Consider the following 27952-nt stretch of genomic DNA (forward strand, 5'->3'; position numbering starts at 1 on the left):
ATTGTGTTGTCCTGTTAAACTAACATTGTCTATTAATGTTACTGACGGGCATGACTGATAAAGTTTTCTGCTTACTTCCCACATTAACTTTAGAAGTTATATTTTAGTTTGATGCTGGCGACACCAGCTGCTCAGTTGCTAGTGAGGGGAGGGGCTGTACCTGCCGTCTGCAGCGTGCTGTGTTCATTTCACTAAATATTTCCAAAGAGCGCTTTTTCCTTTATCATTTTTGACCAAAACTGGCTGCTCTGATCCTCCTAGAGCCGCGCTGGCCATATTACGGCAACAGAAATGTGTGCATGCATGCATAGCGATGACAACAAGTCGGGTTGCAGCGTGGCCTTCCAGACGCTGCCTGCACAGCGCGTGTCCGTCGGACCCATCGCGCGCACCCGTCAGGCGCTGAGGTGGTGTGCACTGTTAGTATCGATACTTTTGTAAATTAGTATTGTATCCAGATACAGCGTTTCAGTATCGATACTTTTCGGAGTATCGATACTTTTGACAACCCTAATTTCTGCTTTATTTGATAGTGACAGTAGAGAGACAGAAAAGGCAGGTGAGAGAGAGGAGGTGACATGCACCAAAGCGCCCCAGCTGCTGTGGTTTGGACTCAGCCTTGATATGTGATACATCTCTACCAGGTGAACTACCAGACAAACCAAATGCATCTGCATTTAAAACTTAGATTTTTATTATTATTATTTTTTTTTAAGTCAAATATGCAAGGTCAGGAGCGCCCTGTTGGCTCATCTGGTAGAGCGTGTATCACATTAAGGCTGTGTCCTTACCGCAGCGACCCTGGGTTTGAATCCGACCTGGAACATTTGCTGCATGCATCCTCTCTCTCTCTCCCCCTGGATTTCCTGTCTCTCTCCACTGGATCACTCAAAATAAAGCAGAAACCACTAAAAATATATGTACACAGTCTTGTATTTAAATAACTCAGTTTTGGAGATGAAAGGTGTATTCCTCTCACTTCACAGGTGCTAGGCTGGTAACCCTGTTGGCATACACCGAACTGTTAGTTAGCAAGCAGCCCATAATGTTTGTACTGAACTCATGGATATATATTCAGCATTACATTTTTTTTTATCTCACTCTCAGTGAGATACTGATAAATACAAAGCTAATTCCCCCAGAACTGTATGTGCTCCTTTAAGATGTAACTTTGAGAACTTACGAAGCAGGTGTTGTAGAAGTTACTGGGGTCATCACCAAGTAGAACAGGGAGGCCTCGGAGTACAATGGTGCGCATTGCCATTACATCTGGTTTCTAGAAGTGGATGATGAACAAATTAAGCTCAAGATAATGGGCATTCAAAAGTTACAGTACAAAAATGTTTGTTAAAGTCTATATGAAACAAGTGTCACCACATTGTTTGACAGTAAAGCAAACAGTTACTGATTGGAGAATTGATTTTTAAGAAAAAATCCAAAGTTTTAACAGCGAATAGCAACATAAGCTCTATAGGGGTTGTAGGTTGTACTTACATTGTATCTTATACTGTATATTTCTTGGGACAATCCATCTCAGTCCATTAGTGGAGGCGAGTTGGACACCTGTGATCATCATTAAGACACAGCTCTTGCATACATCACAGTCTCAGGAAGACTGTTCTTCCAGGCCAAAAACTAGCTTCACACCATTAAATGCACCCTGCGGAGGTCTGCCCGGACCAAAAGCAGACGTCCGCAAGCCCTGTGCGCGCAAAGCTCAGATTTTACGACCGCGTGGACTCCGCTCCACGCACCAGCGACTGCTCGGCATGTATTTTTCACATCGACGTGCAAGAACTGTGGGTAATGTAGTGTGTTTCACAGACATTTTTACAGTAAACTACAACGCGGAAGTACGCTCGACTATGGAAGCCCGAATGACTGCGGACATCCATTCCGCTTATAGTACGCCCGAGTATGTTCGGGCCTTTACTGTTATGGCTGTTACAAGTAAGAAAGATAGTTCAGAACAGATACTGTACTGTTAAGTTGAAGCACTGATATTTCAAGAGTGTTAGTGAACTGTTAAGTTAAAGTGCTGGTATTTCCTGACTGTCGGTGACCACGTCATGTTCAGTGACGCTGCAGCTAGCCCTTCGCTCCTCCCCCTCCCCCTCCCCCTCGTCCTCTCCTGTCCACTTCTGTCACTGAGTGTGTGTGTCGCTGGGTCGAAACTACTCGAAGAAAAAGAGGATTAAGTGCTATTTTCGGACTTTTTCCACAGCAGTTACGTTGTAAATATACTAATAAAAACTCACACTGTGTCAGATTACGTTTAAATGCGCTGTGCGATTGTGTCGCTCTGAAACTTTTCCGCTGCAGCTGCAGCATCTCATCTCATCTCATGCTGTCTCGCCTGGATCAGCAGCAATCATAATGAATGCTGTAAAACTGCAAATTAAAGCCACCAGCTTATAAAAGGGGCCGGCTCTTATTTATTAAAAATTGTTTTAGACCCGGCTACTAAAAGAGGCCGGCTGCTAATAGGTGCCCAGTTTTAAATTGAGGAAATACGGTAATAGCATTATAACCATGAGAAAGGTGGCACCCCCCCCAAAATAAAATACTACTGATGCCTCTCCAGCCATGTCCCATCTTCTCCCCTCTAACCACTGTTGTTGCAAAAAAAGCAACAAAACAACAATCACTATTTGAAGTCAACTTACCATGAGAAATAAAGATAGAAGAAGCCTTTCATAGACTTACCCCTGAATCAATTTGTTGCACCAACTCAGTCAGGGTCTCTCCCACACTTCCTCTCTTGGACTTGAAGATCGAGACAAAGCGTGGTGTGTGGCGGTCCTGGGCATCAAAAAAGTCCATCTGTAGGTTTTTGGTGACTGTCCTGTTGAACTCTGCAAACACCTACAACACAAAATAAAGAATGAGCCGATTTCTCACTCATTGTTGGTCACAGGTCGCTTAACGTGACTTACAGCTTATCATAGCTCGCGAGGGACAAGGAGAGGACTCGTTCATCGGTGCACTCAGTGAGGCCATAGACCGGTGCGCAACATCAGATTTTCAGCAGACTCACAACTGCAGTCAAATTAACACAGAGCAAATGACTCCTCTAGTCCATGTAAATTTAACTACGGCCGTGTGGTGGATTGCGGCAGCCCTAACATTTAATGTACACACCCCAACTGTTGCTTTCACTCACGTAACTTATTTTTCCTTCACCCACGCTGTATTGAAGGCAAAAATGTGTACGCTGGCTACCGTTTAACGTTACACCCAACACGTAAATGAAGCAGCTTCACAGTTAGCTTTACTGTTAGCTTTTACAAGCAAGTTAACTTACTGTTGCTGTAGCCTCTTGTCATTCTTCACCATTTCTCCAAGGGAGACAGTGACAGTGCATTACGAACCTCATTTAACCTCGTCTCTACATCAAACACATTCATGCTGCGTTTAATGAAAATCGTAATTTCCACGTTACAAATTTCTAAAGTCCGACCAAAATGCCTTCGTTGTCAACTTGGGGGAAACAGAAAACTCATGCTACAACATTTCAAATGTGGGACTTTCAAAGCTAGGGGACAGTTAAAATAGGATTTAAGCAGATCACGGGATGATGGCGGGGAAACCGCCAAAACTTGCCTGAACCATGGCCTGAACAGGCTCTGCTAGTTGCGTATTAGCCGTTCCTGTTTGTCAGCTAGCGTTAGCTAGCTAATGCTAACGTAGTCATAGCAGGCATTAAAACACATTAACAGACAAACTTGCTTGATAACTTACCTTATTATTCTTCAAAAGAGTCGAGTCGAGTCGAAATCCAGGGTCTCTGAAGAGTCGCTGAAGGGTCTCTTCAGCAGGTCAACATGCTGCCCTGTCTGTCTGCTGGTGGGAGACTCTATTGCGCATGCGCACTTCATCCTTTTTGAATTTAACGGTTCTCATCCCACGTCGTCACCCCAGCCTCTCTTGCTACTCATTGTTGCAAGTGAGGTTAACTCAAAATAAAGTAATATTCACTCTAAACACTAAGTATTTTGCTTTTTTTTACCATGCAAGTAACTGTTACTTCATAAATACCAGTAATAACTGCATTTTGTTGATAACCTAGTAAAGTTAACTAATTTATGTATGTCAGGGCAGCTATTGAATTTTACAGTGTATAATTTTTCTTCATTTCTTTAGACCTTAACACACAACTATATGCCAAATCTCTTTTTTTTCTTTAAACTTTATTCTAACCTTAATCCTAAAGCCAAGATGTTAGATAGTCATCCTCAGACAGCTATTTTGAAGAGGTGGGGATAAGCACAGTAGCTTATTTTAACACATATCCACACCATACACTGCAACCTTAGTCAAGGACAGACTGTTCTCTGTCCTTCTCGCCTGTGTAGTTAACATGAAATGTATATGAAAAATGGGCTGCAGTTTAAGTTAATTGATGAGTTTTGGATTAACACACAGGGAAGCACTGTGGAGCATAAAAAGCAGCTGCTGTTGCCCTTTAGCCTCTCTAGCTCCTGCATGACTACTTAAAGAGTAACTAAACCCTAAAACCATTTTTTTCAGCTGATAATCATTGTTTCTGGTTGTATAGTAGTGTTACTGACTGATCCTGCTCAAAATCTTGACAGTTTAGTGCAAACTGTTGAAAATCTACATTTTATTTTAAAAATGTGGTATGGAGTGCCCTCTACAGCTTGAAATCTGGTTACTACACTTGAATTTACATTACATTACATTGGAGGCGAATGATTCTTTTTCGAGGCGAATGACGTCACTAACCGTCCACACTAAAGCCTGCCCTCCTCCCTTTACTCCTCCCCTTACTATAAAACCATTCTGTCCGCAGAGAGAGCCGAGCCTCGGGGGGGTGTATGTGCGGCCGGGCTGCGAGGGAGGGAGGGGTGGATGGATGCGGTGGGCTGCTGCTCTGAGCCCAGGCTCCCAGAGAGGGAGAAATAGAACCGGCCGCCTTCCCTTCTGCCCATGTGACACAGTTAGGGGCGGTTTTCCAAGCCACCATCGGCACAATGAAAATAAGTCCAAGTGTGGAGCGAGGAGAGGGACCTCTCTCCCCGCAGCGAGGGACAATCTTAACTCCGCCCCCTTCCTCAGCCGCTCGCCTGCCAAGATTCAGACAAGAACAAATTTCATTTGGCATGTTTTTTGAGTTGTAATATTTATGTTACTGCAAAAATCCCATGGCTGAAACATGTCGAGATTAATTGACCCATCTGTTACCACCTCGGCTTTTATTCACTGATGACAAACAAGGATATTGAGATTAATTTCATACTTTAGCATGCATAAGTGACAAGCAATTAGCATAAAATCAACATGCAAAACCTGCATCACAGCACATTGCATTTATCATAATGGAAAGTGCCACAAATGGCATGGACAGACTCCAAATGGAGCTGTTGAGTTTCATTGTTTCTGGCTAGTTCGAAAGTGCTAGGAAATGTGTTTGCTCCTGCCAGTTTCTCTGCTGTTTTAATAGTTATCTGAGGAAGGAAAGATAGCGTTAGAAAATGTTTGGGAATTAAGGATGGTACATTGGAGAAGAGCTGAGCAATGGCTTTATTGACTTAGGATATCTGTTAAAATCTCATGAAGAAACGGGTGAATATGGGCATCAGTCCAGGCATGATTTTTACTGCTGCCACAGACTTTTCAGTCCTTTTTAATTTGTTGGTGTGTTTGGTGGTTACAGATATCTCAAAAGCTTGCCAACAGATTTCAATGAAATTTAGTTGAATGTGCGGTCATGGGCCAAGGACCACTTGGTGTCACTCCAACGATTTTTTTTTAAAAGGATTTATTATTACGTTTTCAATTCAGTTCAATTCAATTCAAGTGTGCACATTTTTTAAATTTGGATTTTCTTTTTGCAGATATGTAATTTAAAAGACATGGCTCTCTAGTGAAAGCATGTCATATTTACTGTTACTGTCATTTATGATCATAGTAGGAAGATAATTTGAAATAAAAACTTATCTCACTTGCTAGGTTTTTGTGTTAAAGGGTCAATGTCACTGTAATCTTAAAGGCTCATTTATACTCCCCTTACTGACGAAAATAGATTTGTCAGTTTCAAACTATCTAAATGTCAGTATTACTGATTCTATCTGTTCCACCATTTTCTAAATGTCTTTGTTGTCTCCTACGGATGTATCTTACTTGAACTACGCTAAACTGCCCCCGTGATCTATGATGGTACTGCCCCCTTTCTTTTCGTATCTGTAAGATTTCAGAAAACGTGCATAGGTATGGATGAATGAACGCCGAATACAGACAGAAGGCTCCATCCGTGTCTGTATACATGTCTAACATTGAGCATAAATGAGCCCGAAGTCTTTCTCAGTCTTGTGCACATGATATCTCCTTAAAGCCTTAAGAGAATTTCCATAAATTTGGCACAGATGTCCACTTGGACTCAAGTATGAAATGACGAGACTGTAGTCATCAAAGGTCAAGGGTTGGGCCTTAACTCAAGAATTCATATGGTAATTAAGCCAAAATTTAACACAGATATATAATAGGATAAAATGATGCATTGATATATTATGTATTGATATATATATTTTATATCCAAAAGCCAAAGGTCAGCTTCACTGTGACATCATAATATTTTCCAAAAACATCTTTCTGGCCATTACTGAATGCCACATCTCAGGAACAGAAGGGAAGACATTTGGTCAGATACTGAAATGGTGGTTCTAATCTTGGGTGTCCATTTTGACACTGTGCTGATTGTATAGATCTTCTGTGCTGCTGTGGGGAAGATGTGTGTGAAGCATCCAAGTGTCAGAATATGTAGTGTCTTTGCAGCACCATCCATATTTAAAGCACTGTCAACTGTCATGGCTACAAATGAGTCTGGACAGACATTGGTGTAAAGTGTAACTGCAGCTTGACTGGTTTGTGGAGGCATACAACCCTGAGGTGGTAATTAGTAACTCTGTATTAGTTGTTGTGTTATATTACTTATTGTGTGAGTGGCTGTTTAAATGTAAAATATCTGTAAAAGAACATCTCCAGGTTGTGGAGCTGATGCCTGAAAAAGCCTGCACGTGTCAGGTAACAAACTGCTTTTCACCTGCTCGATGTGAACACACGACCTATAATAAACCAGCATGCACATGCATTATATGAACAGTGACATCACACTGTGCATCATCATTTCACTGGTTTAAACCACCTCAGGGTTTGCAGATTACCAAGTTTTTCCCTCCATGTTGCTCACAGCCCACATCCCCCCTGCTGCTTCCAGGTAGTTTATTATATTGAGCTGGGTGGAGCTGTGTGTGTGTGAGAGTAGTGTGTATATAAGTGTGTGTTTGTACACACATATGTGTGTACTTCTGGCTGGGGCGGTTATTTTTAACTTCTGTCTGCTAGGACGAGTGCACTTTCTCCTGGGCTGATTGGGTGTGGAGGCCCTGAGGGAATGTATATATATATATATATATATATATATATATATATATATATATATATAGGTGTGTGTGTGTGTGTGTGTTTCTGTTCAGTCTTCTGTGTATGTTTTCTGTTTGGATACTCCCAGTGGACCACAGGCATGTCTGGGTGGTGGAGGCCGCCGCTCGGTCACTCTGCATCATTATGAAGTCATACGTCCTTCCCTGCTCCCCTGATGACGCCACAAAAACACTCAGAATTATTAAAGAGTCACGCTTTTACAAAAATAGACCAGATAGAGAGGCTCAATAAAATCCTGAACTTTCCTTTAAATGGTTTCTACTGATTTGTGTTCTAGTTGAGAATCTCACCTGTCACTTTTGTTTAAAGCTGCTCCAAGACCATTTTAGGGGGCTATTTGTTGGATTTCTATGTAGGTGTGATAGAAAATGGGTCACAAACTGAGCATTCGCCAGAAAGCCAGGTTGCCCTGGTTACAGCTCAGTTGAACCGATAAATCATATTGTTAAGCTGAAGCTCCTCAAGCTCCTGAAGAGCAGACGTGCTATTTCCTTCAGATTTAGTGAAAAACTGACACTGGATGGCCGTGCTTTCACTGTTACCTCAGACGATCTCTTCCATCTGAGTGACAACTGTGTCATCACCAGGGCTGTGGAGAGTTGACAGTGAGAGCAGCAATGAAATGAAAACTGTTGATAAAATCCTCGATATGACAGCTTAATGATACAGAGTTTGCAATACATTCTGCTGAATAGAGCTGCAACAGGTCATTAACTGATGATTTGATGAGTTGAAAATTAATGAGCAACTATTTCCACAATCAATTAAGTTATTTTTTGAAGGAAAAAGCCCAAAAAATCAATGTCAGAAGTGAATATTTGCTTGTTTTCTTAGTATTCTATGATATTAAACTAGCAAAAGTTTTTGTCTCTCACTTTTGGTTTGGACAAAACATGCAATTTGCATATGTAAACTTGAGCTTTTGGAAATTGTCATGGGCATTCTTCACTATTTTCTGACATTTCTTTGACCAAACGACTTATTATTTGAGAAAATGATCAAAAGATTCCGTACATCTGTGTGTATGTCCCATTATCGTGAACCCGATATCTCAAGAATGTCTTGAGGGAATTTCTTCAATTTTAGCATAAATGTCCACTTGTACTCAACAATGAACTGATTGGTGGTCAAAGGTCAAGGTCATTGTGACCTTGCTTCTGTGTCATTTCGTAAAGGCGATATCTCAGGAAGGCTTTGAGGAAATTAACTAACATCCACTTGAACTCGGAAATTAACTGATTAGAATTTGGTGGTCGCAGGTCGTTGTCAGTGTGATCTGAGAAAACATGCTTTTTGCCATAACTCAGGAATTTATTCACTAATTATGACAAAAGTTCACTTTCAATAGGATATTATATAATGATGAAATGGTGACTTAAAAGGTCAATTGTCACCTTCGCTGTGACCACCTTTAATGTTCTGCAGAAATACTTTTCTGGCCATTATTTAACTTCTCTGTAACAGAAGAAGAGATCTGGTCAGATATTGAATTGGTGACACTAATCCTGGGTGTCCTCCTTGAAACTGTGCTGATTGTATAGATCCTCTGTGCTGGCAGGGGGAAGATATGTGTGAAGCATCCATGTTTTCACAGACATGGATGTAAACTGTAGATGCAACTTGACAGATTCGTGGAGGCATTCAGGCAGTAATTCTAGTTTTTTTTTTCTTTTTTGTAATCATTGATTTGAGGAATTTAGGGCTGGGTATCAGTACTCAATACCATAAGGTATTGACTAGGGATGTGCCGAAATGAAAATTTGTGGCCGAAGCCGAAGCCGAAGCCGAATAATATTAAACACTTGGCCGAATACCGAGTATGGAATACCGAAATGGTTGTTTAGTTTTTCATTAGTTTTTGCAGATGAACCCCCTCCAGATTAGTGTTGTCACGGTACCAAAATTGGATCCCACTGTACGATACCAATGAAAATATCATGGTTCTGAGTAGTATCACGATACCACAGTGAAAATGAGACAGATGTGCCTTTTGTCATTTATGAAAAGATAAATCACTTTTCTATTATAGGCTACATCACTGATATTTCAATGGAATAAATTACTTATTGACTTATTCATACTTCAAAAACAGCATCAATGAGTGATGAACATAGGGGGGATCAAAATAAAATAAATAAATAAAATAAGAATCAACCAGCCACCCTCCTCCCCTGATAGTCCCTTCATAAGTAACGAACAGTCCCTAAAGTGCGGTGAGGTTTGTGGGCCGTGAACGGCTCGTTTCTCCTCTGACACGTCACATACCTGTGTTCGGCTGGCTCGGCTGTTCAGGTACTTCTGGGCAGTCCACATGCCAAGAAGAGGATATTATTGGAGCCGACTTCTCTGTCGCCGGTAAGCCGATGGCCGCCGCATTTGAGAGGAATACATTCCTGTCTGTGTCTGTGACCCCCGTTCAACCCACAATCGGTGGGATTCGCCTTTCGTTTCTGCTGCTGGTTGAAATCTGTAGGCTGCTCGCACAGCGCGCTGAATGATTTAAGCCTATTTTGCTCACTCAAAACTATTTTTAGTCGCAAATGCGAGTGCAGTGAGGGACGGATCGCCACACTGCCGACATTTTACTCCGCGCGTCACGGCACGCTGTTTGATTGCGTTATCAAAACACGCCGTATTCGGCCTTGCTTTTAACTTATTCCACCGAATACCGAATGTGTGTTTTTTTGCAATATTCGGCCGAATATATTCGGTTACCGAATATTCGGTGCATCCCTAGTATCGACCAAAATAACCCAGAAACAAATAGTGTCAAAATATCTCCATTCAGCTGACACCTGCATTTGATCTTTTTTTTTTGTGCTGGGGGTCTGTTTCCGACTCCCCAACAGATCAGAAAACTCTCTGTTGCTGTCTCTCCACTCCCGGAGAATGGTCAGTTCAACCTCTGCCCGCTTAGCACGAGCTAACACAGCAGCAGTGGCTAACATCCAACACTGAGCTGTTAAATGGTCCCAACAAACTCACACCAACACTGTAACGTTTCGTTATTTGTCATTAAACCTGTTAATAACCATTAGCCTTGTCACTGTGTGTGAAGTAGCGGACTCTCACAACTGTCTCTGGTGCAGAGCTCACACTCCCGCAGCAGCAACTACACCCATTCGGTCTGTGATGGGGTTTATTTGAATTGGCAGTTCAGAGTGCTGAGTTGCCACCAAAATGTTCAAAATTATGGCTATGCTACACGTCACCCTGTTGGCATTATAGGTATTGAAAGAAGTTCTGGTTTGGTAACTGTTGCTCATTTTGTGTAAAAACAATAATTTGTTTAACATAGAACTTAAGTTCTGGGGTGTGGATTTAGCATAGCACAAAATTAACTTGTCGGAAATGCTGCCTTATTGTGCAGCTTTATTCTAGTCCTTGACATGCAGAAAATATGTGAAAAGGTAGTTGCGGAAAGGAAAAGGTTGAATGCGGGGAAAAGGGAAAGAAACTACCCGATGAAAAGTATGAAGAATTGATGTAAAGCAGAGGAGGAAAAGCTTTTCAGTCAGAAGGGAAGAGGGAAAAGGGAAGGCGAGAGAGAGAGTGACTGGGTGTATGGGAATATTGAGCCACAAAGCATTTATGTCAGATCAAAGCTAATCCTTATCTTTGGGAAAAGGATTCAGTAATACCCTGGGCTGTCTCGCCCCCTCAAGGGCAGCTCTCTCTTTCTGCTTCCCTCTCCTGTGTGCTCGTATTCCTCTCTTCACTTCTCCAAAAAACTGCCAGGATTTCTCTGCACTTTTTTATTTCCTCGACTTTGACTCGGTGACGGTGTGGAGAAACTAGGTCACCAGGGGAGTGCAGAGTGAGGAGGCAGGAGAGGCTGGGAGGGTCTGGACTCCGGACCCTGGCTGGAGAGGGAGAGGGCAAAGAAAGGAGACGTACATGAGACTGAAGCGGAAGTTTGACCGATCTGCATGAAACTTGGTGAACATAACCTAGGGACCAATATCTAAAGTTCCCTCTTGGCAAAAGTTGGAAAACTTACTAAAACTGAGCTTCTATTAGGCAATAAATATTGCGGAGGGCGTGGCTCATCATATAAAGGTGTATAACATCTCAAGGGTTTCACCGATCACCACGCGACTTTGTAGGCATATGACCACACATAATCTGAGGGGAACCTTCTATTATTGACCCAATCAAACAAAATGGGGGCGCTAGAGAGCCAATTTCTTATCTAGGCCTAACCACCATATTGATTTTTACTAAACTTGGTAGATATGTAGAACAGGGTGCCTCAAGGTGACTGGAGAAATTTAATTCTAATTGGCAACTGGGTGGCGCTATAACAACAGAAAAATGCTGAAAAATGGCTAAAATGCGACCGATCGCTGTGGCTCCCCCTGTGGCCCAATGTTGTTGTTTTTTTCTAAATTTTGGTATGACTAAATCATGGTATGGTATGCTGTACATAATCACGGAAACTGTCAGTGTGTCATTCTGTCAGTCATTCTGTCTGTCCCACGTTTTTCTACTCACTGACATGGTCAATCTATGTCAAACTGCACATAGGCATTGAGGATTGGCATAGGTAGAAGGTGACAAAGATACCAATGAGTATGGACTAGTGTTAATGTTAATCACTTCCTTCAGGACTTCTTGGGATTGATGCAGCCTAAAATGCCTGCTACATGGCAGCTTTTCTAAAATACTGTGATGCACAATGTTTTTAGGTGGGGTGAAAATTGAAGTGAAGTGAAATTTGCAAAAATAGTTTGATTTTTTTTTGTGTATAATTCGTTAAAAAATCAAAGGCATTTTGTTCCAGTGTGAATAGAAACTCACTGTTTTGACTTTGTGAGTTACACTACATTAACGTTCCCATTACCTCGCCTTCATTCTTCCAGCATGTGCAATAGATCTAGATGCAACAGTTTTTGTTGTGGTAATTTGCCTGTTGTCAACATGTTTCAGCCATTCTAGTGGGTGTGTTTTGCTGTAAAAAAGTTTGTTGGTCGATAACTGTCATTTGTGTGGACCACAATGTTGGACGCAGTGTAACAGCTTACCCTTGCTTTTGTGCAGAACGTCAGGGACTTTCCTTGTGCGGTCTTCAGCAGTAATTTTTGTTAGCAAATGTGAGTGGTTTGTGTTGCACGTCTGTATCTTCATGACCAAAAACAAGGAAGTGAGTTCAGTGATGTCATGTGGGGGAGTGCTGTGATTGGTCAGATTGGCATAAAAGCTGATGTGGTTGGACAAAATTGCAATGTTGCACAGAATTCAAGGGGATTGGTTGAATTTGCTCTTTTATTTGCAATTTCAACATCACAACATCCTGGAGGGGCTGATTAATGTCATCACGTAATATTGAGGAGATGTATGTAACAAAAGATCCAGCTCTCAACAGAGAAACTATTTTTGCTCATTGTGTTCCTTTTTAAGATAATTGAAACCCTACCAGACTTATAGTCTGCTACAGCCATCTGTTTTCTGTCTCGATACACATACTCAACTCAGGAATACCAATTATAGACTCGATACCAGTGCTGTCTTTTCTTACAAAATTCGAAATCTCTCTACTCATTGGGATCATTTTTACATAAATCTAAGTGCTAAAACTGGCCTGGCAGCTCATCCTGACTTGGTGGATGTTTTAACTGATAGCAGAAACAGTGAATCCAAACTTACCAAACTGTATTTTTATGATTGATCACACCTGACAGAACTAGACCCACTGAAGAAGGTATCTTGTATCCAGAGGGTCAGATAGGTGCATCCTTAGAGCTAAACCTAAATACAAATAATGGTGGCTTCGAAATAGTTTAGACACCTACTAAGGATGTATTTTGGTCAGGATAACTTGGAGAAAACCCCAGGGCAGACCCCTTACACACTGGAGGGATTTTACATTACACGGCCTGGCAGTGCCTGAGGATCCGCAGGGAGAGCTGAAGGACGCGGCTACAGACAAGGGCATCTTGGCTACCTTGTTTAGTCTACTGCAATAACGCCCTGGCCCTAGATATTGATGGATAAATCGATGAAAAGCTCTCAAAAGGATTCAGGTTTTGATAAGCTGATTCTATGTGGGATTTCAGTTCCAAAAAAATGCTATCAAATCCTTGTCTTGTCGCAGTTATTTACCACCGCCCAAGGTTGAATGTGATCATTCTGTCTTGTCCAAATGAACCAAACTAAAGGACTCCAGACTGAATAAATGGCTCCAAGCATGCCTGGTGTGAGCACACTCTTATCTGTCATTGCCACGTCTGTGTCCCCACAGGGCACCATGACAAGTTTAATTGCCTGAGATCTTGTTTTTGATAAAGGACTGAGATGTACAGTGTTGCGGGGCAATCAGTGGTCACCTTTTTCTGTTTCTAGCACCACTTTTCTCTCCATCTCTCGCCCTCCATCTGTCTCACTCTTCACTCTTGCGGTCTACCCACAGTCGTGCCCGGAGGGACATCGGCTCTGTTGAGATGGCAGCAAAGAGAAAGAGAGAAAAATCTAGTCATCTTCCCTCCTCAGCAGTTTTCACACTTGACAATTTGGACGAAAAATAAAAGGAAAAGTCGGCAGGGCCTGTTTGGTATTCATTGTTTCCTTGGTGCTATTTTGACAGGGTTTAATCATCTGTAAAAGAAAACTATCACGGCTTCCGCATGGATTAACACGGTAGACATGATTATGCAAGAGGAGGAGGAGGAGGAAGAAATTGTTTGTGGAGTCTGTGGCCTGAAGGAGACAGTTAAAAGAATTAGCCATACTTAACACAGATACTGAGGCCAAGGGTCTCATGAACTCGCCCTTACTGAAGCCAGCTGCCAGCTGATATGTACAATGTGTGCTGTACATGATATTAAGTCTGCCGTTTGTGATGCATCGTTTGACAGCTGCACCCCCTCAGTCAGGTCTGTACCTTAACTCCGTGCTGTGAGTTCAGTAGTCTGTAAAAATGTTCAGCATCATTTACAAGTGTTAAACAACTGCAGTGCTTGCTCTTTAAATACAAACCATGCACTCTGCTCATTGTTGGCTTGATATTTTCAAATGCTGGGAGGAAGCTTTTTAGCAGCTGTTTTGAACTGATGTATGTCTGTCCGTCCATCCCATTCTCGTGACTGCAATATTTCAAAAACCCCTTGATGGGATTTCTTCAAATTTGGCACAAGTCTCCACACAGACTTAATATTTAGTTGATTAGAATTTGGTGGTTAAAGGTCAAGGTCACTGTGATCTTGCGTCCATCTCACTTTGGAAAAGAGATATCTCAGGAACACCTTAAGGAAATTTCCACAAATTTGGCACAAACATCCACTTGGACTCAGCAATGAGGTGATAACAATTTAGTAGGTAATTGTCAAAGGTCGAGGTCACTGTGACTTCACAAAACATGTTTTTGACCAGAACTCAAGAATTCATGCATGCTAAATATGACAAAAAATTCACAGAAAATGTCTAATAGGATCTAACAATATAGTGATGACATTTTATATCCAAAAGGTCATCACAATGTTCTGAATAAACACTTTTCTGGCAATTATTCAACATCATAACTCAGCAACAGTAGAGGTTACATTTGGCGACTCTAATCTTGGGTGTCCACCTTGAAACTGCTGGTTGTATAGCTCTTCCATGGGAAGATGTGTGTGGAGCACCCATGGTTTTACAGACATGGATGTAAACTAACTGCACCTTGACTGGTGCTGAGGCATACAACTGCGAGGCAGTTATTCTAGTTTTGTATGATGCGTTTAATTATTCTATTTGTTGCATTTGGCACCACAGCTACCTGAAGGGAATGAGCTGTCCTTCCTCTCTGTCTCCACACTGTCGCTCTCTCTGTGTTTGCTGTCCTCATCCTCCTCTTTGTCATCATTTTCCACCTGATTAACTAGCTGACCTGCTATCTTGAGTTATTAAACGATACTATGCACCCCGTTCCTCTCCCTTGTTGTGGATGTATGCGTACGCCACTTCACTGCTTTTTGGTCAAAAAAGGCTTTTGATAGAAAAACACACAGAAATTCAAACCTGTTTCGAAACTTCAATGACAGATGAATGTTTAGGAGTTGGTGTGCAAATACGATTGTAATATATATTTTTAAAACCCCAACTATTTTGAATGAAAAATACAGACTTGGAGTGCAACTGCCTTTAGTTTGAGCAAGCATTTTTCTTTGGAGAGTGTTTCTGTACTTGTTTTTTTTGTTTTTTTTGTCTGTCAGAGTTTGAGTTTTACACCGTCAGAGTGAGGACAGTTTTTGGGGGGTTGGTTTATAAGGATAAAACAGGAAATGTAGCTCTGGGGTGGTGGATTAAGGTTATGCATATAGAGTAGTGGTGAGGATTATGATTGTAGGGTTGGAAAGAAATAATATAGATAAGTGCAGAGAGCAAACACACTGTGATGATTTTTGTGATGTTTCATGGGGCCTATACTGATACCCATAATGTGGAACCAATGAAAGTGATACATTAACTGATATTTAGTTCCAGAAGTCAGTTGCAGTAAATAAAAAAGTTTTGACTCAAAAGTGCGCTATGCATGTTAGTCCTGACTAATACGCCCGCATAATGTATGTGTGTGTTGGTGGGACGTTCAGTGTGACAGTGATGTTCATGTAATATAGTAAACAAGCCAAGTTAGCCCTCCAAGCTAATGTGTGCTACAGTAAAGACAGATTGGGCAACATTTTTTGCCGACAAAAGCCAGAGACTGTAAAGTATTAGGTCAATGTGAGCTGTAAATTCACCACTTCGTAGCACAAGGCAGAAGATAACGTTGTCTCAGAGCACAACAGGGCAAGTCTCTCTTCTTCTAGGCAACTGCCTACGTCTTGTTCAGGCTCACCCTGGGCCTGGGTCTGGGACCGTAGCTGAAATTGATGGGCTTAGCAGCTAAATCTGGGGACCGATACATCCCCAAAAGCGCACTGCACGTTGACCAAACAAAAAAACAAACTAAAAATGACTGTACGACTTCAAGAATCTCAGTTGACTGAGGGGTCTCTCACTGATGATTTTAATCTTCGACTTAGAAGCCCTAAACTTAAGCCCTAACAATAACACCATCTACTTCCTGTTAAAGTAAGAAAACCGAATTTCCACAGACAGTTTTTGTTGCCTTTTCTAGCATATTTAAGTATCAAAAGTACTTGCTTTTTCTTTCATAGTTTTTATTGTTGCTGTCCTCAGTGTCTCATCACTGGTTTATCTTCTCTTCTGTTGCAGATGGATGACCATGTTGCCACCAAAGAGCTGTGACATCACTGTGAAGTCGTGGATGGTGGTGGACGTTGTGCTTTCTTAACCTGGATTTGTGCAACCTTTCTACCAGACCTGTTTGGCTTACCTCGTCCAAAAGAAATAGCTGTTATCTGCCAGTGAATATAATAAGGGACTACCTGCCCATCTTAACGAAATGGAGACTCTTTCCCAAGATTCCATTCTGGAGTGCCAGATCTGCTTCAACTACTACAGCCCTCGCCGGCGGCCCAAACTCCTGGACTGCCGACACACGTGCTGCTCAGTGTGTTTGACCCAGATGCGCAGCAGCCAGAAGGAGATTCGTTGTCCATGGTGCCGTGGCGTCACCAAGCTCCCGCCGGGCCTGTCTGTCTCCCAGCTCCCGGACGATCCGGACATCATCACTGTCATCGCCATCCCTCACGCCTCTGAGCACACGCCTGTCTTCATCCGCCTCCCCAGCAACGGCTGCTACATGCTGCCACTGCCTGTTGCCAAGGAGCGGGCGCTGGGCCTGCCGGGGGAGCTGGGATGTCGTTTCCTGCCGGGCAGCCAGCAGAAGGGGGTGACAGTGGTGACCGTGCCCGAGCAGCAGCCTCTGGGCCTGGCTATGGGTCTGGAGGGTGTGGGGGTTGGGCTGGAGGGAGGGGAGGGCGAGAGAAGAGTTACTGGCCCAGTGGGAGGAGGAGGAAAGGGCTCTACATGGTCCGGTGTGTGCACGGTGATCCTGGTGGCTTGCGTGCTGCTCTTCCTCCTGGGCATCGTGCTGCACAACATGTCCTGCATCTCCAAACGCTTCACTGTCATCTCCTGCGGCTGAGGGTGGGGGGAGGCTACTCGGACTGCTGCGGACCCCCCCTGGATTCCCCCACCAGCTCTGCCTCTCCTCAGGGCAGGACTCTGCTGAGGAGAGGGGACTAAACTCACATCATGGGCATCCAAGGAAACTACAGAGCAATGTAGGGAGAAACAGGTGAAGAAGAGGAGGGCAGGGAGGAGATCCACAAACTGTCTGCCATTGTGTCCCTTTTTTTATTTGGGAGACAGAAATTAAAATGGAAATATAGATACAAACCTTTAATTTCCTCTTGCTGGCCCTTAAACTCCCGTCCTTTCCTGTCCTTCCATTTTCTCTGAAAGACCGCTTTGGGAATTACTCCAGAAATGTTTTTGGCCAGCTGATTTGTTTTTGGCCAGCTGATATGCTTTTGGTGAGGGGCCGATCTGACACTCACTCTTACTCAGAGCCGTTGGATTGCCCGTTAGTCTGTGGTTTGTAGAAGTACATCAGTTATCATAGTGTTGTTTAGCTGAGTGTAGGTTCCAAGTGTGGTGTCTCCAGCTGGTGCTGCAGTACAAAGAGTTCGGACTTGGCTGCTCTCCGTTCTCTGATGCTGCAGGAATTAATTGTGCAGGATCCACGTCTGGCCCCATCTGAATCATCTGGGAAACTCAAAATCAAGACAGCTTTTCTTTTTTTCCCTTTCATACAACCTGTTCCTGCTCAGAACAAACTGTTGCTGTGATGGCTCAATGTAGTTAGTAAAGGGATTGTTGTCAACAAAGGACAAAACATGGATTTTATTCTTAATTCATGCCATCTTGTTACAAGCCCAAACCAAATACATGGGTAGTAAAGAGTTGCTCTATTCAGTCTTCAGTTTCAGTTAGTGCTGAAATGGTCAGGCATGGAGAGATTGGTTGGTTAATAAATTACTGTTTCACATTTTTCAAGCAAAAAAAAAGACAAAGATTTATTGTTTTCAGCTTGTTTTGAAGGATTTTTTCTGTTTATATCATTGTAAATTCTATAGCATTGGGTTCTTGGGACTGTTTGCCAGCTAAATTCGATGGTTGCTTTTTCAAAAAAAAAAATCCTTTACAAAAAGAATGATTAAAGAAATAATTGATTAATTGGTAAGTAAAATAATCACTAGTTGCCATCCTATATTGAAAATGTTGGGAAAATGTTGTACAGCCCTCTTTTAGGATGCTTGTTGCCAAAAATATGCAGGCTATATGATAAACAAAGAAATTGCTCAAAATACTATGAATAGAACTTTTTTTTCTTTTTAAAGACATTGATTCATATTTAGGGAAAGAAGTTTATTTGAATTCTGTCTTAAAGTAAGCTATAAAAAAGATCAATACCAATCTCATGTCTTTGTGTTATGTGCAGCTCCAGGGCCAGGATGCAGTTAGCCTAGCCAAGTGTAAGATGGAAACAGAGACAAACAGCTAGCCTGGCGCTCTCCTATATTTAAAATCTTGACACTTAATTTGAACCTCTAAATCAAAACAGTTACAGTAACATGTTAAATCTTGTTTGTTTAATTTGTACAATGGTCAATTGAACTTAAGTTCGTTTACCCCCTAACTGAGGTTCATTTGGACAGGTATGAACACAGCAATCACGCTTGGGTGCGCGCCAAAACAACCAGACTGAGACCTTCTTGAAGAGGTGGTCTTGGTCCTGTCACAACCGAACTCTAGTGCGGTTCGTTTGTGATGAGAACGTGTTCCAACCTCGATCCGAACCAACTGCACACACATAACGCTTTGTTTGGGTTAAACATGAGCATGTTACAGTCCTGGAGGATTATTAATGTGCGCTTCCTCCTGCACTGCCTTAATATGCACATTCAGCACATCCAATGCATCAAAACATTGTTTTCTAGTTGGGGCCGCACCTCGTTTTCAAACTGTATGGTTTGACTAAAATGAACAATGACCACAATATAGTCCACGATGACCAGCGTTAAAATCAACCTGTGTAGTTGTCCCTCCATTGTGACATTAGAAAGTGTTGCATTATTTTGCAAGTGTAATCTTCTTCAACGCTTAGTTTACTTCCTGTATTTTTCCCGCACAGAAATTCTGACCAATCAAGAGCAGCTTTCTCGCACAAGGCAGATATGGTCTGCTTGTAAATGCTGCCGAACACAAACCAACTCTAGAAAATTATGCAATTTTGTAATTAAATTAGTCCCTGATTCGGACCAAAGCAAGCGAACTCTAGGTGTGACAGCACCCTAATATTTTTGTACAGTTTAAACAAACAGGATAAAACATGTTCCAGTAATTTTTGAGCTTTTAGCGGTGCTTGTGTGTTTTTGAACATTGAAGAGAGCTAGGCTAGCTGTTTCCCTGCAGTTTTATGGGGAGCTACATGCTACGTGAGTTAGGGCCTGTGTCCACATAGCATTTTTCCTCAGCAGAAAATTGTTGGCAGGGTACTGGGGAGTGCTTCATCCCAGCGCCTCATAAATTCCTGCTCCCAGTGCTTTTTTAAAAGACGCACTGTGTATGGGTATGTTTCTGTGACAACAATCTTGACACCAATGTTAGCTCGGTAGCTAACACAATGCTACATTAACAGAGGGTCGACCACAGTTAACAACAAGCCTACAAAGCGAACTGGAAAGCACAACACTCACCAGCAACATCCAGTGTCCGCAGGCCGGTCCGCTCCCAAAATAATGAGCTTTTTTTGTCTTTGTTGTGACTGTAGACCTCAGCATAGCTAAAGAAGTGGCAACTCAGAGCGCAGGGGGCGGTTGCATAAAAAAAAGAACAACTGAAAAAAGATGCCAGTGCTGAGAAAAAAAAAAAAAACACTCTTTGGACACAGGCCCTTAGTTAGCCTACAGGACGTAACCACAGTTTAAACATTTTTGTATGGTTTAAACAAACAAGATTTAACATGTTACAGTCATTTGTGAGCTTTTTAAGGATTTTTTTAACGAGATTAACTGTTTCAGTAATTCTTGAGCTTCAGAAGTAAATGTACTTTAAACCCCGAAGAGTGCAGGGTTAGCGGTTTCCCTGTGCTTCCAGGCTTTATGCTAAAATAATCAAAGCCAACTGCCTCCTGCCTCTGCTGTACATGAGAGTGGTATTGATCTCATCTAACTCTTGGCAAGAAAGCCCATAAGTCTATAGTTAGTTTTTTTTTGCGTAATGGAATATTGGACATTCAAGGCAACATTTTTGTTTTAAGTTTTTCTTTACAATGCATCCATTTGTGTGTTTTCCCACGGATGCTCAGTGTGTTACCATTCGTTTACTGCTCATCTACGTTTCACCTTCACCTGCAGACCACTATCGTCCTCCAAAGACGGACTCTCCAGCTTTGACCAGGCCTTCACCAGCAGCCCACACACCATCGACTCCCTTCATCTTAATACTTTCCTTAATTTAGAAAACCGGTGGACATGGGCTCAACAGTGCGATGGTGTGTGTTTGTGTGTGTGAGTAATGGGTCAGTAACGGGTCAGGAGTGGGCGGGCGCTGCAGGGTTCCAGTTAATGACGGCTGTATCGATTTATCTGCTTTTGAATATCTCTCGCATCCGCAGAGATGGATGCTTCTCTTTTTTTCACTTTTATATGTTGAGGCGAGCAATTTGTCTGTTTACTGTATCGTTAAAGCAATGGAGTGTACAGTGCTCACAAACAGGGTGAACTCTTTTGTACAGCAGCCTCGTCATGTACAGAATGATTGTAATTTGTCTTTTTTCTGAAACTTTTTTTGTTGATATGTTTTACTTGGTTGTATTAAGATTTGAGATCATGGAGCTCTGTGTGTATGTGTGTGTGTGTGTGTGTTGCTCTAAAAAAACAACTTATTCAGTACACTTCAGGGCACTCAGAGATGGCATGACACACCAGTGACACAACATAAGGAAAGAAAGTGTTTGGTATTTTTGGTATTTAGTATATAAAGAATTATATACTGTACCAGTGTTATGTATAAATGCGTATATCCACTTGTTCACTTAAAAATAATTCCTAGAGGTATCTAACACATCTAAACTATGGATGACCTAATCACTGAAGGTCGAAGAAGTGACCTTTCCCTAAAACTATATATATTTTGTTCAAACTGGGGCTTTCTAAAATCTGTTTTGACTACCCATATCATTATATCTTCACCACTTTGCATTTTATTTAACAGAAAATAAGTTCTTTTTAATCTTAGCAGAATTTGTCTTTGATTTTTATTCATTTTGATTTGGCATTCCATATAAACATTATTCCACCCCATTTCACCGAAGCAAAGTCTGAGATTTCTCTCCTCTTTAAGAGAAAGGAGACCTAAGACATTTAATTCAGACTGAAATGGATGAAATCAAAATAAATGTCATCCATTTTGCAGCTTAATGCTTCCTGCACAGGAATATTCTGTTATGAAAGCATTTCAGGCACCAAAAGGGCAACTATTTGTTTCACAGTTGCAGTGAGAAACGGGAGTTAAGTTCAGCTGAACTGGTTCATTTGGGAAATGTGTGCTGGTTGCAGCTCTGGCTGTTGCTATGAGACTACACTGAAAGTCCTTTTGAAGTGCGGCGCTGCTTCGCTGAAAGTTGAAATATTTTTAGCTCCGAGCACTCTGCACTCTGCGGACTGAAATACTTGCTAATTTCTCAGCACTTGAGATTGAAGTGGTTTTCTGGCTGTGCCCGAGATAACTTTGTGATAAAGGAAATCCCAGTTAAAACAAAAAAGTGCATAAATCATTTTTGGGGATATCTTTGGGAAGGCTATGTGACATGTCAGTTTTATTAGTAGGGTATACTTTATACTGCCTTTTTATGTTGTGAATGATGGCTTTATTATGGCTCAATGCTTTATAAATCAGTATTTTATCATATATAGGAACTCAATAGACAGTAGACTGCTCCACCTGCCCTTAAATTATTATTACTGATCTATAAAGCATGAATAACAATGTATAAGTATTTCCTAAAACCATTTGTTTATGTATGCCATATTAGAAAGTAGCACTAAGAAATGTTTCATCTTGATGGTGTTGCTGAAATTCACTTTCACCATTTTTCTGTTGGGGGAATTAAAGAATAGAAGGAGGAAGAATAAAAGTATCCTGAAATGCTTGCAAGACAGTCTTAACTGTTACTAATGGGACATTACACCTATCAATACATAACAAATTTGTTATCTGCTGAGATTTTGAGATACCTGCCTCCATCACAATGGACAACAGTAACTTCTCTTTCCAGAAGGACGTCCCCATTCCTGTTTAAAACTCCAGACAGATTTAATTGAAACAAGAAACAATTGACTGTGGTTTCTATGGGGACTCACTTTTTCGAAAGTGTTTTCGAGCTGTTGCTTTTGAAATGTGTTGAAACTCCGATATCTCAAAGCCTGGACAAATTGAAACCAGCCATATCTACGAAGCCCCTAAAGTCCCAAAAGGTTGTTTTTTTTTGTATTTGTTGTATTATCTTGTTGGAACAAGTTATTATCTTGTAGGAACATGTTGGCCTATTATCTTTTGCGCACAAGGAAGTAACTTTTATCTTGTGCTCACAAGTTATTATCTTTTGGGAACAAGTTATTGTTTTGTGGGGACAAGATTATTAACTTACAAAATAAAAACTATCTCCTTTCGGAATGTTAAGGACCCCGTACTAGACTTCACTTTGTGTTAAAGTAAGTGCAAAGATATGCTTTTTAGTAATTTAGGTGAACTTGACCGTTTAATATTCCATCTGTGCATCCATTTTTGGAGAGGTGCTCAGCTCATGTGTACAGTTTTAGACTGGATTTTTCTCACTTTGGCACAAAGCATGATTGAGCAAATATTAGCATCATAACTCATCACTTGTTTTAACCAGATTTTCACACAAGAAGATTGATTGCATTCAGAAATTATCCTGCCTGAGAAGAATTTACTCACACAACAACAATCTTTTGTATTTTTCGCGTTCTTTTTCATCAACTGACCTCTGATGTTGTGTTTACACTGAGGGTGAATAAAACACTTAACATGATTAAGTTACGTGTTGAGTCAATATACTGTAAAGATGCGATTAGACATGAATTCCCTCTGGTGGGTGCAATAGACACGATGCAAATGATACAAAGTACGCGAATTAAGCTGCGCAAATAAAGCGAGTAGCGCGATTTCACGTCATACACTCATTCGCAAGAGTTGAAAAATCTGAACTTAAGTGATTTGCGCTGCATTAGCCAATCAGCATTTAGATCCTTTGGGGACATATGATGCCGAAGACAAATATTCATCGATTCAGTGATTTCATGTTCATATGACGCTAGTTATTGGCGCATATGAAGTGTATTGAAGTGAATTTTGTCAACACAAAATATTCTGGCATTCAAACTCATGGGAATAGCGCGACGCAAAAATTTGCGTCATGCTTGGTGTATACACAACATGAGACTGCACCAGGTGTGGTTGCTAGGAGATTTTCAACACAAAGCCTCAGTATAGGCTGTGGTTAAGAAGTTCAATTTTTTTCCTGCAACCTCCTTCCACAGGGGTGACCCTCAAGTCAAGTCAGTTCAGTGTGGGGTTTTTTTAAGTGCATTTTCAATTTCAGCATAAAGTTGAATGGAAATGCCAAAATTAAAAAAAAGAAAAAAGAAAATCTAAATATTGCAAAAAAAAAAAAGTAGTAGAGGGAATAGGAAGAAAAGTTGGTGTATTAACAGAAATGTGGCATTCCACCTGTGCGCGTTTACAATTTGCACATTAAAAAAAGGAGTGGAAACACCAAAAATTGAAAAAAAAAAAAATCCCCAAATATCACAAAAACGTTATTACGCTTGAGAGAGGTGGAAAAGTTGATGAGACTAAGTGCAATAGAAACACATTAAGTGAATGAATGATGATGTACTTTGAATGTATGGGCCACTGCATACTCTTTTTATCAGCTGTTTAGATGTTTATGTAGTGTAGCTGTTACCAGAACTCCTCCAAGAGCACACAGCTGTAAGATCAGTTATTCAAAACTTTCTTTGTCTATTGTCTGCATAGTCCAGTCTTCTCTTCATTATTGTTCATCCATTGATTTCCTTCGTTTGAGGTTTGATTGGTGCTTTTCTAATTAAGGCGTCCTGTTGCTCCGTCTTCTCCTGCAGTGGCACCTAAATGGAGAATTAGCACCACCTATTGCTTATCTCAGTGAACCAGCAAAATATTAACATAACAGTAGTGGATGGTAAAGTACATAAATTAAATTAAAATTTGCGCTTAATTTGATGGAAACCCAACTAACAAAACATAAGTGCAATGGAAACAGATTAAGTGAACAAATAATAATGCACAGTCGTGACGTACTGTCATTGCACAGGCCGCTGCAAGCGCTCTTTGTCATCTCTGGCTGGCGCATGACACACTTAAATGCTCACAGGGCTGTCATCAGAAATTCTCCAAGAGCACAGAACTGTCTATTTCCATTGTCCAGTGTGCTCTCTCTTGTTATACATCCATTGTCTTTTTTTCATTTGATTGGCGCTCTTTAATTTTGTCATCTTGTTGCTCCCTCTTCTGCAGTGGCACCTGACTGGAAAACTAGCTCCACCTACTGCCTATCTTAATGAACCAACTCCCAATATTCACTGAGCAGTAGTGGATAGAGAAGCAATGCACCTTGTTTTTTCACCCTTACAGTGTCTGTACAATGCTGATATATGAGCTTATTGCTCTGGAGGCAGTAAAATCCCATCAAACACTTTAAAATGCTGTCATGCAAAACCAAGAACATGCACTTTGGCCTTTGGCTACATGGCTTTTTATATTTTTCCCTGTTAGATTAAACATTTCCCAATAGAAGATCACGAATGATAAGACAGAGTATTCTAAACAGGATAAAGGTCTGTTCCCGTCATAAATCAACCTTTTCACATGACATTTTCCTGTGATTTGAGAGAATATCGCACCTCTGAATCTCCTTCCTGTCTTCTGTTATAATTGTTTTTTTCTTCAAATCAAAAGTTGCCCTGTACAAGACTTTTACAGAAACATAAGGAGTTACATCTGGAGAAGGCAGGAGAGGAGGCTTGTCATTTCTGTGCCCGTGTGTTTGTAAAAAAAAAAAAAAAAAAGAATGCCATGAAGCTCCTGTTGTAGTTTCCTGTTTGTGTCAGGTCGAACGACAGCTGATAGCTGTTTTTGGTGAACTATTAAAGCAAACGCTCTGAATCTGAAAAGTAAGGACTCCAGTAGTCTTCATTTTAAGTGGTCTGATTGTGTCTCTTTTTTCAGCTTTAACATAAGCATCTAGTTGTACTTGACATTTACTACTTAAAAACACAGATAACCTCACAAATTATTCTTTTTTTTTAACAAAATGGACTCCACTAAAAGATAAAAAAAAGCTTATTCTTTGCAGCGTTATTTATTGAAGTCCCACATTTCATGGTTGAGTGACCTCAGTGGAAAGCAGGATCTCTTTGTGTACCCCCAGGAACCTCTTTTCTCCTCAAATATTTATTGATATAGTGTCAGGGAGGTAATTAACGCTCTCCAGGGACCAATTGCAGCCGGCTTTGCTGCAGCAAAACACCTCTGTTCCTCACAGGCAGCGGTGGCAGAACACTCATCACAGACTGCTCTGCCACAGCCATGGCTGGCTCTTAATGATGGGTTCTTTACTTTAATGACCACAGAATAGGGTTTTATTTCAAGTGCATCCATGACAAAGTGTGGACCATTTTCCCCCTAATTTTCATTTCAACATTTATTAAACATTTATTATTTTCCAGCATTTGCAAAAAGTTTTTAGCAGCTTATGATCTAATTTCATGCTTGTACAAAAGCGTATTTTTAGGTTCTGTGTATTGATCAAAGACAGATGGATATTTAAATATATTTCCTGTTTTAGGGCTCAAACTTTAAAGGGATTTCAGGCACGGTATGAGATCGCTGCTTGTTCTCGTGATATTTCAGCCGCGCTTTGGAAAGCAGAGCTAAATGGTAAACAAACATGGCACCACACGGGTAAGGTAAGACAACACGTTTACATGTCATTTTCTATATGTTCTCTGACATTTATCCTAACGATATGAGGCGGTCTTTGTGGAGAAAAAGCTTGTTTAGTGGACTAATTTTGCACTTGAAGTATGCCCGTTCACTTACGTTTAAACAAGTCTGACGCTACTAATGCGCCCCGGCTGTATCTAGGCTAACGGCTAACATGCTAACTATTATTTTTATGTCACTAGTCACTTGAAACAAATTTAGGACGATAGGAGACAGGTTGAAATAAACAGAAATTTCCCTTTAAGTATTCCATGTTCAGAAGTTTACAAAACATCTCCCTACAAAGGCAATGTCGTAGCTGTATTGGAGCTTTTGACTGTGTCACACATTCTTCATCAGGAGAGGAGGCAAGATGGCTGCTAAGCATCAAACAGCAGCAGACCTCTATTTAAACCAACAGAAGTGACTTAACAACAGGTGGGGGCATTTCCAAATCAGAGGGGAGCACCTAATTAAAAAGGGTAAACTGTGAATGCATGATCGCTGTTCACCCTTAGTCTCGATTGCAGGACTGCCAGGAGCAACTTCATTTTGCTGAGAATATTTAATAATATTAGATAAAAACTTTGCTTAAGGATTATTTGGAATTTGGGACTTCTACTTGTATTGGAGTTCTTACGTCCATGGTATTTCAACCTTTACTTTAGTAAAGGATCTGAGTAATTCTTCCACTACTTAAGTAAAACCACTGTCATTAAAACATTTGTTTTCTTTGCAAATGTCACTAGCTGTCCTGTTTCTGTTGCTACTAGCTCGTCTTTGTCAGTGTTGCTGTTAGTATTCAGATCCAAACTCTTCTCTGGATGGATTAGGAGATGACTAATTTGATTTTACTCATAAACAGAGGCAGAATAATGCACCTGGGAGACCCATGGTTCTCAGTGACACGCATTATAAACTCTTCCAACACAACAATAACAAAAAAAAAAACATTCTCAAAAAATCTCCTTCAATTTCCATATTGTTTTCATTTTCTTTAGATAAGAATTTATGCAGCCAAGAAAATAAAGCATTGTAGATGTGAAGAATCCCACAAAATCTCCAGCAGCTTGTTTGTGCGAAAGTTGCAGCTTTGATTGGAGTTTCTTTTGATAATGCACTACCAGCTCGGGTATAATTTGAAACACAACAGCTACTTTCTGCAACACATTTTGATCTGAGTGCAACTTTACCCTCCTGATGTATTGCTGAAGCCACCCAGCAGATAACTTGAAAGATTTAAACTCATGAAATGCTGAAAATCAAATGTAAGTTACTCACTAAAGTGTTCTTATTCTCACCTATATGGTGGATCATTTTCATGTTTTATTCAAGGCAGGAAGTCAGAAATTCACACAGTATTAAATGCCAGGTTTGTTACAGGAACTACTTTCTCGTATCAGCGTATTATGTGAGCGCTCTCGAGGATGTATCATGGATTCTTGGCATACGCTCGGGAGACTGTCATCTGTTTAAGCCTAGCAGCAGA

General features: G+C 41.1%; 1 protein-coding gene and 1 long non-coding RNA gene across 3 annotated transcripts in view; one reads left to right on the forward strand and one right to left on the reverse strand.

Moving 5' to 3' along the window:
* The window catches only part of rnf152 (ring finger protein 152), a 111746-nt gene extending 86076 nt beyond the window's left edge, over positions 1 to 25670 (forward strand). For both annotated transcript variants that reach the window (XM_050056691.1, XM_050056690.1), the window contains exon 2: positions 16660 to 25670. In XM_050056691.1, coding sequence (XP_049912648.1) covers positions 16850 to 17494 — 645 coding nt within the window. In that variant the 5' untranslated portion in view covers positions 16660 to 16849 and the 3' untranslated portion in view covers positions 17495 to 25670. The remainder of the gene's footprint in view (positions 1 to 16659) is intronic.
* LOC126397741 (uncharacterized) lies at positions 1183 to 3858 on the reverse strand. The gene is made up of 3 exons (XR_007570707.1): positions 3742 to 3858; positions 2707 to 2865; positions 1183 to 1276 (listed from the first exon to the last, which is right to left on the reverse strand). It is a non-coding gene; the product is annotated as an uncharacterized LOC126397741 (long non-coding RNA).
* Positions 25671 to 27952: the final 2282 nt, after the last annotated feature.

This window comes from Epinephelus moara, chromosome 11 (genome assembly GCF_006386435.1).
Source record: "Epinephelus moara isolate mb chromosome 11, YSFRI_EMoa_1.0, whole genome shotgun sequence".
NCBI classification, from domain to species: domain Eukaryota; kingdom Metazoa; phylum Chordata; class Actinopteri; order Perciformes; family Serranidae; genus Epinephelus; species Epinephelus moara.